General features: G+C 27.1%; 2 protein-coding genes across 2 annotated transcripts in view; one reads left to right on the top strand and one right to left on the bottom strand.

Annotated features, from left to right (window-relative positions):
- The window catches only part of LOC112595765, a 27,505-nt gene extending 13,493 nt beyond the window's left edge, over window positions 1–14,012 (bottom strand). The window contains exons 1-2 of the mRNA XM_025341073.1: window positions 13,745–14,012; window positions 3,262–3,445 (exon numbers count right to left, since the gene is read on the bottom strand). The gene's annotated coding sequence lies outside the window, so the exon portion shown is untranslated. The remainder of the gene's footprint in view (window positions 1–3,261; window positions 3,446–13,744) is intronic.
- Window positions 8,008–10,368, top strand: LOC112595742. The gene is made up of 3 exons (XM_025341041.1): window positions 8,008–8,025; window positions 8,579–8,866; window positions 8,923–10,368. Exons 1-3 carry the CDS (start codon window positions 8,008–8,010, stop codon window positions 10,366–10,368), a joined length of 1,752 nt encoding a protein of 583 aa, XP_025196826.1.

The following is a 14,012-nucleotide window of genomic DNA, read 5'->3' as shown; positions in this document are numbered from 1 at the left end:
CGATCGTCTGTAATATTACTCGTCCGACTGGTATTTCGGTATTTCGATTTCCGCGTACACAATATTAATAGGTAATGTTGTTAAACGTACGGGGTGGTGCTGATGTGGATTTACTATATTCACCGAGCACCGCTCGCCCACCTTTTTTTCGAAAATTACGCGCTCGGGAACTGTTGTGACGCTTTTTGAAAAAGGTTTACTCGTCCACGTCGATATCCACCAATACATAATATAGTTAATAATTTTTATAAAAACTGTCCGATTATAATAAATACCATGTCTGTTTTATATTTTTTAAGACCGTTGTCAAGGGCTAGTGTAATCTATCGTATAAATATTTTACGCGTTGAGCAACTGCTCGTTCGAATTTTGTACTAGGTACATCAGAATTTTCGAAATAATTACAGTAACAACAATGGGTTCTCATTTGAAAAACAGAGGTTTGTACCGCCACAAGGAACACTGTTTGTGAACAGTACAATAAATATCAAAAATTCGAAAATATGATCTTTGAGTATATATTTAAAAACGCCTTGTATCAGAATTTGAACGAATTCATTGTTGAAAGACAAATGAGATGAGGACGAGCATCACCCTGTAGAATAAAATAATGTTATTTCTATCGTCATTGTTATACCGCGTGGACGTTCTGTCCTCTAAAACACACTCGACAGGATTTATTTAATATATTATCGTGTACAGACAGATTTTAATAAACCCTAGTGCAGACAGGCGTAGACTGGTTAAAAAATGTAGATTATTTAAAAAATATTTTATTTTGATGTAAAAAAATATAAAACACGTTAAAAACGTAAATAAGTGCTAACTAAGTTACAACAAACATTCAATCAAAATTAAACAATATTATATAAAAAAATAGATTTCCAGAAGTTCTACAGTTGAACCTATAGTAAATACACTAAGGCTCATTTACACGAATAGTGGCAAATATATTTTAAGGCAAGTGATGCTCTAGCATTCCAGTCAGTCCGCATTTGAATCTGCATATGTTATACAATGTAGACCTAATTTTAATTACCACCATGATGTGCATTACATAATTATTATGGCTCGAATTTTTATGATATTTTATGACTTTTTAGTTAATACATCGTTACGCAATTCATTAAATACCAAGATTAGATTATTTTTATGTATGAGTGAACGTTTTATGATACTATATTATAGTATTTATCATATTTTATAGAATGTTAAATAAAACAGTTAATATTTTTATTTGAAATGTCTTATTAAATCGTTGATTGTAACGGACTAATTTTGAGCTAAAGTCGGGACGGTCAGATAGTTAAATTTATAATTTTCTGAATAATGTATAACATTAAATTTATAGTTTATTATTATTATGTTATTGTAATGTTTTACATAACAGATCAATACAAATAATTTACAATTTGATCATCTTTAGAAACCTTTTATAATTGTACAAAAAATAGTATGAATTATTGTTAATACTATACTATATACACTTGAATACTAGATACATATTTTTTGTATCATTTTGAAATTATACAATATTTGTTGCGCATAAACATAAGCCCAGAGCACATATTATATACGCATTGTTAGTTGTTATCATTAATTATATATGAATCATGTATAAGTAGTAAGTACCTATAGGTACTAGTATGTGTGGTTTAGCGGTGGTAACTGACAGTTTAGGCAAGGTGGGCAGTTACTTACAAGGCATACTAATAACGCAGGAAATCTTAATGTTGCAAAAAACATGTTTTTTATTCAGTTATTCAAAATAATAATATGAGGAAAGCACAGTCGATTTAAAAAAAAAAACAAATATTTAAAGTTAAATTAAAAAATAAATCAAATTGAAGACTTATAATATTTTATATAATGCATTTCTATATTATTATAATTGAAATTCAGAAAGTAAATTCAATCACGGTTGATGCAGCCTTACTTTTTGTATTGAAAATATTTTCGATAATATTAATGAAATATTTAAAATCATTTTTATAGTTGAGGTTAAATCTACTTGCCCTCAAAGCTCCTTTTATACTTCGCTCATGGAGCCTTTAAATGTCCACACATCGATGGCATACCAAGACTATACAATTATTCACCTGGCATATAAGTATTTACTATTTTTATTAAATATAATAAATACTATAATAGTATATTATAATACAGTACGTAGTCTACTCGTTACCACGAACTACTAAAAACCAATGGTGAGTACTAACCGCGCATAAAAGCGGTATTAACTTCGCGTTGTATTAAATTATGAATCATATCGACTGTCAAATTTGGATCGTCACGCGTTCTGTTTAACCCTACAATGCATGGTGTTGCTTCTCGGCAACAACCGATAAAAATGGTTATAATCAGATATTTATCTATGTCAGTTATTGTATATTAGCTTTAATCACAATCAACTATGATAATATATTACATGATTTACTTTCAAATCGATAGATGGTAGTATATAATTAGAAAAATTAAACTATTTATCGATAGACCGGTACATACAAATGTGACAATATTCTGGGTTTTTTTTTTCAATAATTTTTAATTGTTAAATATGTCTATGGATAACAATAAAAATATAACAGTGTTGATATATATCTTTAAGAGTAAAATAAATGGAAAATGTTTTGGATTTTATTGTAATTTTAACTTGATGTAAACCATTTTTTCAAACTAATTTATGTTAAAAATAAAACTAGGAAATGCACAATTCGTTTGAGAACACAAAAAATCGGGTGTGCAATACGATTTTATTTACACTTTCTTTTGTTATAACTTATACCTACGCTGTACTGTACATTTTGAAGATTGTACAATATTCGGGAGGTATCAAAAGTAGAAAAATTGTTTTGATAATATTGTTACCATACGATCGATAATCGTGTATTAATTTAAAAATAATTAAGACTAACGAGCAATTATTAATGAAAAAAATGAATTTGGCTTACAGCGTTCTGGTTCAAAAAAAACATTCCATTCCAAACACTAAAAATTATTATTGTATCAAGTTAGTCCTATGTAAGGCTTTTATTCTACTGCGCTCGCCATATTGTTTGTTACCAATATATGTTATACTGCAGTAGTCGTCGTGATCAACAAAACATGTCTAAACTACACCTGAACAATTTAAAGCTCAGCGTTGGTGGATTTGATCTCATAGCGTAATGATGATAGATAGGTGCTATGTACATTGGTATTCACGTATCTAATGAATTGTGATAATAAAAAATAATTATAATAACTAAAAGTTATACGTACGTGTAAGTGCAATACGAAACGACCGTATGCGTGGTCATCGTATCGGTACGGTGTTTTGTTACGATTAATGAAGTCCATTAAAATATTATTGTTATTATTGCAATACGTTATTGTTACAGTGTTCATTACGCGTACAACGTCGTGTATGCTGTACACGCGTCTGTGCGCGTGGCAGATAAAATCACTGGAACAATGCGAAAATCGAATATAACGATGTCAATTAACACAATATATATTAAAGTGTAGTGAATTGTTTTATTTAAAAAAATATTTTTTTTATGAATATTTTTATCATTACGAAAAGATGATAAGCTGATAGCGGCGCGCCGCGTGACGGCGGCGGCCCAGCAAAAAGCCGGCCGTCGATCGATACGACGTCGGCGGTAGCGTTTTAGCATCCGCCACGCGCTCTCGGGCCTATTATATTATTATATTTTGTTCAAAATCGCGAACAATAATGTAATAATTACCAATAACTACACGATATCCAGGGGATATATTTTTAAATTTGCGACTTTTTTTGAGCTATTTATATGCATTAGGAATATGCAATTTTTTTTCTAAATATGTCAATTAAACATTATTTCCTGGGTTAAAACGTTTTGACATGTAATATAACGCTCCACATTTGTGGTTAATTCTTTAAATTAAAAATAAAATATAAAAAATCTTTAGTAAGAAAATTTTTTAACATATCTTAAGTTAGAATATTTACAAAATTTATAAAAATTTCAAACATTAGCTAATTATTTTGTAATTGGAAATTCCTAACAACTTTAGATCTTTTATCTAAAATTTTAATATTTAATACAATGTTTTTTTGTACATTTTTTAATTTATATGTATAAAAATTGTTTACAACATTGGATATAATATATCAACTAGTAAAATAATTATTTTCTTCATACAATTTTTAATATTTTGTTATGTTTCAAAAAAAAAAAAAAAAAAAAACAGTAGATACCTACTTGAAATTCATATAAAATATTTGTATTATCATTTTTATCATACGTTAAAATTTTCAAAAATATTTTACCTTATTTTGAGCATGCTAAATTTTTAGTTTTTTTTATAAATGTTAATAAGACATATTCGCTAGGTTAGTTTTTAAAAATTTAATACAATATTTTTCATAAGCAGTTCATACTGAAATCAAAAAATCTTAAAATATGTAATGACAATTATTTTTTAAAGAAATTTTAAGTTCAAATTTAGACGAAATTTCTTATTTAAACGATAAATAGCAATATTAATTATTTTTTTTAAATTTAAAAACATTATTCATGTGAACTTAAAACTTTCATAATTAATGTTTTTTTTATATATAAAATGTTTTTATTAATCAGTTGGGTTACAATCCAATTAACTTTCCATAGATTATTTTATTAAATTTATTATTGATAATTGATATGATATTTTCCAAATAATCAGTAGTTTAGTAAATAAGTAAAGCATGAATTATTATACAAATAGTGACAAATGTGATACCAATTGTATATTTTTCACATAATTTTTTTGTACCGTACAGAGCATGGTTATTATATGGAACATGCATTTTTATTTGATTCCTTGTTAGAGATTTCGGACGTATAATCCAATGGCGGACATCGAAAATGTATTAAATTATGTTCTTGTACGTAATTATTTTGGTTACTAGCGCATTTAGTTACCCAGTCAATGACGTATTTTATTTGTTTCTCCGAAATTATTGGCCCAATACCGAACATCACACGAGTCCGTTTTTCAGGACGAAGTATTTTAGCGTCAACGTCTTTATCCAGTAACGGTTTATCTATTAATTTTTCTGGACGGTTTAAATACTCTTCACATTCCTCAACCGTTTCTTTATTTTGATTTATAAGTTCTTCCGGCGTGTCTGTGAACTCAAATTGTGCGGATTCCGTTAACTCGTGTAATGATAATAATTGATCTTCATCGAATTTATTGTTATCTGTCAAAGATACAAAATCATCTTTGGACGAAAAAACACTGCTATTATCAGATTTGGAATGTATTGAACTTTTTTTTAACACCGCCGAACGATTACTTTGTTGATCAATATCTGAGTGACGAAACCCTTCTGAATCGCTACTATTTTCGCTACCCGAGCTTCCTTTATCATTAGTTAAATAAATATTTTCATCAAAGATCTGTTTGGTTATATTTTTATTATTGTTTTCATCATCTCCGGCATTAATATTCAAATCGGTTTTTTCTAGCATTGAAAATTCAGATTTTAATGACTCACTGTCTCCTAATGCTTCATCTGCGGCATTGTCAATATTTGACAATGGATCGTTTGTATCACTAACTAAAGCCATCATAACAATAAAATCTTTGTTTATTTCAACTTTTGCCAAACTGTTTATATTATTTTTGTTTTCTTCATTCATCTCAGATTCTATATCATTCATATTATCTTCATATTTTATAATACTTATTTCATTCATGTCTTCAGAATTTATCTCAGTATAGTCATTATAAATGTCTAAATTTTGAATATTTATATCATTTTTCTCGTAATTTGATTCTGACAATACTAAAGATGAAGGGTTACCCACCATTTCTTCATAACTAAGTTCACCTAAGCTCAGATTTTCAGCTTTCATTTCTGTCAAGGAGTCAATTGAAATTTCTGATTGTTGATCATTGCATATCACACTTTCGACACTAAGTTGTGACAATATTTCTTGATCATATGGGTTATCTTTTAATTTATTTATCAACAATTCATATTCTTGATCATCACAAACTGTAGCAGTCATTGGAGTATTAATAATCGGTGTATTTAGAATTCCTGTTAATGATTCTGGTCCATAATCCATATTTACGTCATGCCAAACCATAATGCCATCTGCTGATGTACAGTTGTCTAATAAATTGGTGGTTGGTTCCTCAAATTCACTGTGACAAGAAAATTCAGTATCCATACTACAGATTTGAGAAGACGAAGAAATAAGACATTGGCTAACATCATAAACAGTGTTTTCTTCGTAATTTTCCGTTTCAAGTTCAATTAATGAATTTTCATTTGATGATAGTACTATAGAAGCACAATCAAGCCTTGCTAAATATTGATAAATGTCCACAAATACTTCCAATAAAATACCGCTTGAATGATCTGTAGACAATGTATCGCACAACAATATCATTGTACCTTTTAGACTATTGGTTAGATAAGCAGCTGAAATTCCTATAAATTCGTTTGATTTGATATTATTTTTAAAATTACCAATTTTAATTATTTCCATAAATATTTTTTTCTTAAGCGACAAAATATTCCACATGGTTTCTATTTTTTCATAAGTTTCATATTCATTAGATAGAGTCTTAGCCAGTGCTTTTAATGTGTTTGGAGTCAAGCCACCGGGTCCTATTTTTTGGTCAGGGGGGTCTAAATATTCTTTTACTGGTGGTTGCTTACCATTAGCTTTCATAACAAAGTAAATTGAAGACCATAAAAGTAGATCTGATGGTTGAGTACGTATTGCAGCTTTTGACCATTCTGTCAAGAGTTTCGACAAATAAAGAGGAATTTCAATCTTACCAGTTGAAACAAAATGATCTTTAGCACCACAACTCATTTGTCCAGACATATCAGTACATCACGTGTACACACATTTGTAGAATATGTCTATATAAATTATTTAATATAGTTAAGTCATGTATAATATTCTTGGTGTTCGTTTTATTTATGAAGTTCTTTCCTTAGCAATTACAAAAAACTAAACTGCAATAAATTGTTTCTATACAAAAGTAATATTTATATTTAATAGATAACAGCTGTTTAATTCGTTTAAAAAACAAACGATGTATATGTGTTTTAAAAATTCAAACTTTAATATACAAAATTTTTGACAATATGCAGTTAACTTGTTTTTTCGAAATCAGAAAAATATGTATTGTAATAATTAATAACTGTTCTTGTCTTATTACAGTAATATATTCTTAATATGTACTTTTAAGGAAATATTTTTACATATTTTAATCTATTTCTCGATTTTATCACATATATTTTGAAGAATTTTTTTCTATTTTTATCATTATCAACTTTCATGTTTGTTTCTTTATCAATGACATTTGAAATACTTAATATAGGCAATAAATATTTATTAATACATAGCGAAATGTATTTATTTTATTACAATAAATATTATGTATATTATGTATACAAACATATTGTATAAAAATAAAATGTAATATGTATGTGTATATCTTTTTATTCTTAAACTATTTACCTTATTGATTCATACGGTAAATACACTCAAATAGTCAGGTTTCAAAATAATAATCAAATAAACGGTGACTATTATGTAATTCTAATTTTACAGTTTTTTAACAACTATAAAGAATTCAGATATTATAAATATTTTAAATAATAATCACCGTATTTAATAAATTATTATTTTAATTAATTTATGAATCGACTATAATTAATGCACAAGTATAAACCTATCTTCATCGTATGTTCGTTGTTGATTTTGAAATATGAATAATATATCAATGGTAACAATGTAATATGTTTTCTATGGCGTTCATTATTAATAATTTTCTCCAATCGTACTTAAACATAGACAGAAAATCAAAAATTTCTTAAATCATAATCTTGTTTTATGATGCACTACTATAGGTATACAACACACTAAGTACATAATCGGGTAACAGAAAAACTTTCTATTGTCGCATAATCATACACTTAATTGTAATGTTGACATAAAGAAATTTTAAGATAAATACTTAAAGAAAATGGAAATTTGGACTAAAGTATGTTAAACTAAATATTCTGCATCATTGATGAGTGTTGACAAATTAAATTGTTAAGTTAATATAAAATATATTGTTTACTAGAAACATTGTTCTTTAGAGACATTAAATAATATATTTGATTACGATGTTAAATTATATGTTCATATAATATAAGTATACTACGGAAAAAAAATTAATTGTACCTACTTATAGTTAGTACAGATAAATAAACTATTCAATAATGGATTGTCATCAATTTATAATCGCTTAAGTGTATATTTAAAAAATATACTACAGATAAGTTAAAAATTAAATTAAAAGGCAATTAAAATAAATAAATATTGATTGGCCTAATTTTAATTAAGTATAACTAACCAGTATCTAAAGTAAATACCAATAAACTAAGTATTAATAAAGCTATTTATTATATTTCATATATTTAAAAATTTAATACGCGTAGAATAAACAAATTGTTAATATAATAAATATAACACATTTAATAAAAAAGAAAAAAAACATTTAAATGTGGTTTAATAACCTATTTTTTAAAACAAAAAATAATGAAGGCAAGGACACAACTCAACAGAGTACTGATGAAGATACGATTAACGAGGAAACAAACCAAATTCCATTAAAAAATGATACGGAACCAATAATTAAAACTGATTTAGAAAAACGAGTTGAAGACGTAAAAGTAATACTCGACAATATACAAACACAAAATAAACAAGATTCAAGTTTAAACTGCCATAGCACTACAGATATTAAAATCCACGAAGAAATAAATCATTGTAAAATAGCAGAAGTCCTAAGAGTTATACCAATTATAGAAAAAAATCTACAAACACTTACTGACAAAGTATATATAAATCGATTTGTTAATAAAATATTTTAATGATTTTTAAATTATTGTAGGTATCTTGTCTATCTGACTTATTTGATATGAAAAATCTGAATGCCAAAATAGTAACGGACCACAATGCTATTCCCAACAATACTAATACAATTACTGCTTTAAAGTCTGTAGATGAATCGAACAGTATGAAGGATACAACAACGCAGAAAAAGAAAAAAACAACATTAGGAAAAATTTCCAAAAAGAGCAAGAAAACGCCAAACAACAAACAAAAAGTAATAAATAAAAAAAATAAAACTGATAAAAAGGAAGATAAATCTGAAATAAATCCTATCGAAATTATTAATCAAAATAATCAAGTAACAAATACCGAGAATTTACCTCAAAGTGTTAAGACAGATAATCAATTGCCCAATTTAGATGGTCGATTAGAATGCTTATTTACAAAAATACAGTCAGCATTGTCGCAATTTAAAATCGATCAAGAAAATGAAAAATCGAAAATTATGGTTCACCTAACAGGATTGGAAAATAAAATGAACAGAAACGAAGTGAACATAGATAAATTAATATGCAATGTCAAACAATTAGGTAAAAATAACGAATACGCAGTTATGACAAGCAAACCAAGTAATGTGGAAAAAGAAACTAAACAAGAATTACAAAAAAGTATAAACGATATTAAAATGTGCATCGATTACCTTATACAACCTGATATACCACTAACTCAACAGTGTATTACTACCGATGCTCCAAACATTAACACCAACGTTAACAGCGCGTGTAACTCGAATCGATGTGTTTGCAAATTAATAGACAATACTAATTCTGATACTTTACAGGTTATAAATTCACACCATGATAACAATAAAATAAAATACGGTGATATAATTTTAAGCGAGTTTTTAAAAGCAAAATTAACTTTGGAAATGATTAAACGGAGTGAGCATAGTGAGCATCAACAAATAGTGCATGCAAATACATTTTCGAATCAAATCGATGACAAAAAAAATAGTAATTTATCAGTATGTTTAAAAAAAACAAGCCATCCGAAAGATGATTGTGTCCAAAAATTAAATGTAGAACAAAATATTAATCAGTTAACTTTATGTCCCAAGCAATCTGTCCATCATTTTTTTAAAAACGATACTAAATCAAACCAACCAATTTCAAAGAAATCATCTTGTGAAAAAAACCAAATTTGTGATTTTCTTTCGTCTCAACCAATCCCAGAATGGATAAGACGGAATCAGAATCTCGTTACATCGGATAATTCATGTGGAACAGACGCCAAATGCCCGCAAACAAATTGCAATTCATATGCTAATAAGTTTTATAATATTGAACGAATAGTAAAGGAAAGCTGTAGTAATAATAACACAGACGGTATAGTTTACGAAATTACACAAAAACAAAATATTCCAGAAGATAATAAGGACCACACTTTCAAAGAACACAATTTAGTACCATGTAATAGTCTAAACAAAAATCCTTGGACCGTGTAAATAAAAAATTATTTGCTAAAAAATAAATATTTTGTAAAATTTAATTCATTATTTTTTTATTAAATAAAAATGAACTTGTGCTCTAAATAGTGGGTCGATATAAGCTAATAAATTAATAACATATTATGTTTATATCATAAGAGATAATATGTCTAATATAATTTTAATTTTTAAGTAAGCATTTAATGACTAATATTTAATAATAAATTATATATCGTTTGATCGTCGTTGGTAAACCTCGTCATGCGGTTAATAGGTTCGATTTTAGAAAAATAATAAGGTAATAGAAAAGTAGTTAGAATTGTAAGTTCGTTGCACATTGAGTAGGAGGATCTCTGAGTTTTTAAGTGTTAAAAGGGAAGATAAATCTAAATTATAGTGTAAAAAATAGTTTATTTTATAAAATTTTGAAAACAAAATCATTTTTCTATCCATATGAAAAAATATTAAATATTAATAATACTTAAAATATTTTATTTAATTCGATTGATACGATAAAATTTTCGTTTAATCTAATCTATTTTGGAACTTGCTGAAACAAAATATCATCACATATTTGGGCTCTTTTTATAAACTGATTGGTACCTTTTAAATTGGTTAATATTTTGAGATTGTCTGCAGAGAAAACTATAAAATGTAACTAATACCTATTGTTTAGTAATATTTATGAGAATAAATATTAATTGTAGAAAAAAATACATTTATAAATAATATAGCTAAAATTATTGTTTAATTTATTATGTTTTCTTAAAAAATGTTTTAATTATAACAATGTTAAATAGGTATTACACTTTCAACATTTTATTTAGTGAAAATATGAAATTGAAAGTTTACATTATTTTTTAATTGGATGTCTTTTTAATAAATTGATAATAACTTTTGTTATTAATAACAATTAACAAGTAATATAATTATTGTTTGGATATTGATGTTATTGATAAAAAATATATTATAATATTATATTATTATTATTATTATTATTATTATTATTGCTCATAAATATAATAATATGGATACATTTAAATAGTTTGGCCATAACTAACGTAAAAAAATAAAATATCTCTCTCTCTCTCACACACACATACGCTATATATATATATATTTATAATCAATCTCTGCGTTATAATATTTAATAATTATTATATTATATGCATCGTCATCAATTATCAGTCATCGCACTACATAATATGTGTCTCAGCGTTTATATGTGTGAACAAAAAAAAAATTCATAATACAGGAGTTAGAACGGAAAGACGGATGACCTGCGCGATAACTTACCCGGCCAGGCTATCGTACTAATCAACGACGTTAGCGTCTGCGAATAATTATGTTTAGAAAAATATTTTTCGATTCGTATAGTATCATGTTAATATAATATTATACTATATAACTCTCAATATTATAATTATGTAACGTTAATCCGTCATCTGCAAGTAGGACGTGAATAGGTATATTATACGTGTATTGTTAACCCCTGAATGCAATCATTGCATCGAAATTATTGACGAAATTAATATTATATTGAGTATACGACACTATCGGTATTTTTAATATTGCTATCGAACAGTAGTGGCCTTACATTAGAGATGAATCCAACTAGACCCACTCGTGATAAACGTATAAATGTTATTTTATTTAATAAACTCGTAAAATGATTTCAATAGACTAACTCTTCCGGATTAATCGTACAATTCTATAGAATTGAGTCCAACTTGTCGCTTCCGTACATTAAACGGAGTAAATACAATAGTGTTGGATCGTGACAGCATAATTTGAGGTTTAACCTAACCTTGCAGATAACGTGTTGTCAACAGTTTATTACGTACATACGTAATGAATGTTGAGAATAAGAAGTTAAGAACACAACACTACATGCTGTAGACGTGTAGTGTGTGTGTTAAACGCGGCTTAAACATGATAAATAATTACCGATAACCGGAGAAAACGATTACTATTTATAAATACGTAATATTATGTATAGTTCAGCATAGGTTAATATGTAAATGTTACTATGATATTATGTTTATTTATACACTAAAATATTATTAACTATGATTATGTTTTACACGTATAATGTATATAGATAATGATTATTATGTATATCATAGCGTGATCAGATAACACGCGGTGAACGAACCGACGACCTAGCGAATTGTAAGTAACTCGTCAGGCCTTTACCGAGACTAACAGTGTTTTTTCTATTACAATTAGCACGGCCGCCGGGTGAGCAATCGGCATTTTTTTTTTTTAAATGTTATTACGTTAACCTATTCATAAAGTACTCGTATGAATAAAAGATATAATTAATGAAAACGCGCGATGGTCGCAGGGAAATAAAACTACGGTGGCGACGAGGACGTGTTAAAAGCCTAATAAAATTGCGACGACGATGATAATTGATAAGTGATAACACATTATAATAAAATAATGATAAATGATAATTTTTTTGACATTGCGAATACATATTATTATTATAGGTGAAACGAGCGCGGGTTATAATATAGGCTTGGCCAAAATCACACGTCACAAGAACATTGTAATCAAATTTTATATTATCGACAATAATCAACTGACGGTCATTTCAATCGAATTTGAGCCTTCGAGTGCATTTTACATGTTTAAATAATAATTGTATTAGGATTTAGGTTGTTGAACTAAGAAATACAATGGTAATTTACCTGTCGATTATCAGTGATTTTGCGCAGCTAACAACTATATAAATAGTAAACAGGAGTCCTATTTGCGTCCCGGGAGTTGTGCGCCCAAAATAAAAGAAACCATAGTAAGGTTGACTGTGCTGTATAGAAATACAATTAGGAATGCTTAATGTGATGTAATTGAAAAATCTAAATGAATTGTTAATGTAATTTATTTTTTTTTTTGTATTTTATTTATACATAATTGCCAAATAAAGTTCTACGTAGCTCGATAACAATCAAATAATTTTAATGGAAAAAACGCAATAACTAATGGTATATAAAATCTACGTATATATTTATATATATAAGTATATGAATGCCATACATTCGATATAAATGTGAGAAGGTTTTTATGTAAGTGTACCATCGCCAAAAATATTAGAATTGTGTAAATTGCATAAAAATATTTAATTAGTTTTGAATGTTATTAAAATAATATTTTATACATTAGCAATGAATGTTTTTATTCGTTAAAATTATTAAATTAGAATTAATGTGTTGAATTGTTTTGTTAAATGGTTCAAGAACTGAAGGTAATATTTTTCGACGTTCGTGGAATATAAATTTCATATTATTGAATGTTAGAATGCTTAGTACTACATATTGTGAAATCTCTATAACGTATTATTTATTCGATTGTAAAGTTAAATCTTTTTATGCTATTCTTTCACACTTACCTTTAACATCCAGTTAGTTGAAACTTTCTTCAGCTTCTGGCTCATGGTTATGAATGTATCTATTTAATTTCAATTGACTTTGTTTTTAAATTATTGGTTTCGACATAATATGCACTAAAGTTTCTTTTAACACAACTCCAACTTATATCTCCTGAAACAAATTTCTATTCACGTTATATTTAAAGCAATAAAAAAGTAAACAAAGCTTCTTTTTTAGCTTGAAATGGTTATGTTAAATTGTTTTTATATAGTAGCACTCATAACTCAC

The sequence above is a fragment of the Melanaphis sacchari genome, unplaced genomic scaffold, assembly GCF_002803265.2.
Source record: "Melanaphis sacchari strain LSU unplaced genomic scaffold, SCAv2.0 Contig29_pilon_pilon, whole genome shotgun sequence".
Classification (NCBI taxonomy): Eukaryota; Metazoa; Arthropoda; class Insecta; order Hemiptera; family Aphididae; genus Melanaphis; species Melanaphis sacchari.
Note: the sequence above shows the minus strand (reverse complement) of the source record. Positions and strands in the feature narration are given on the sequence as shown.

Bases quoted from the DNA above. Each gene is read 5' to 3' on its own strand.
- LOC112595742 (XM_025341041.1), top strand. The intron at 8,867-8,922 runs GTATATATAAAT...AAATTATTGTAG, and splicing joins TACAAACACTTACTGACAAA to GTATCTTGTCTATCTGACTT.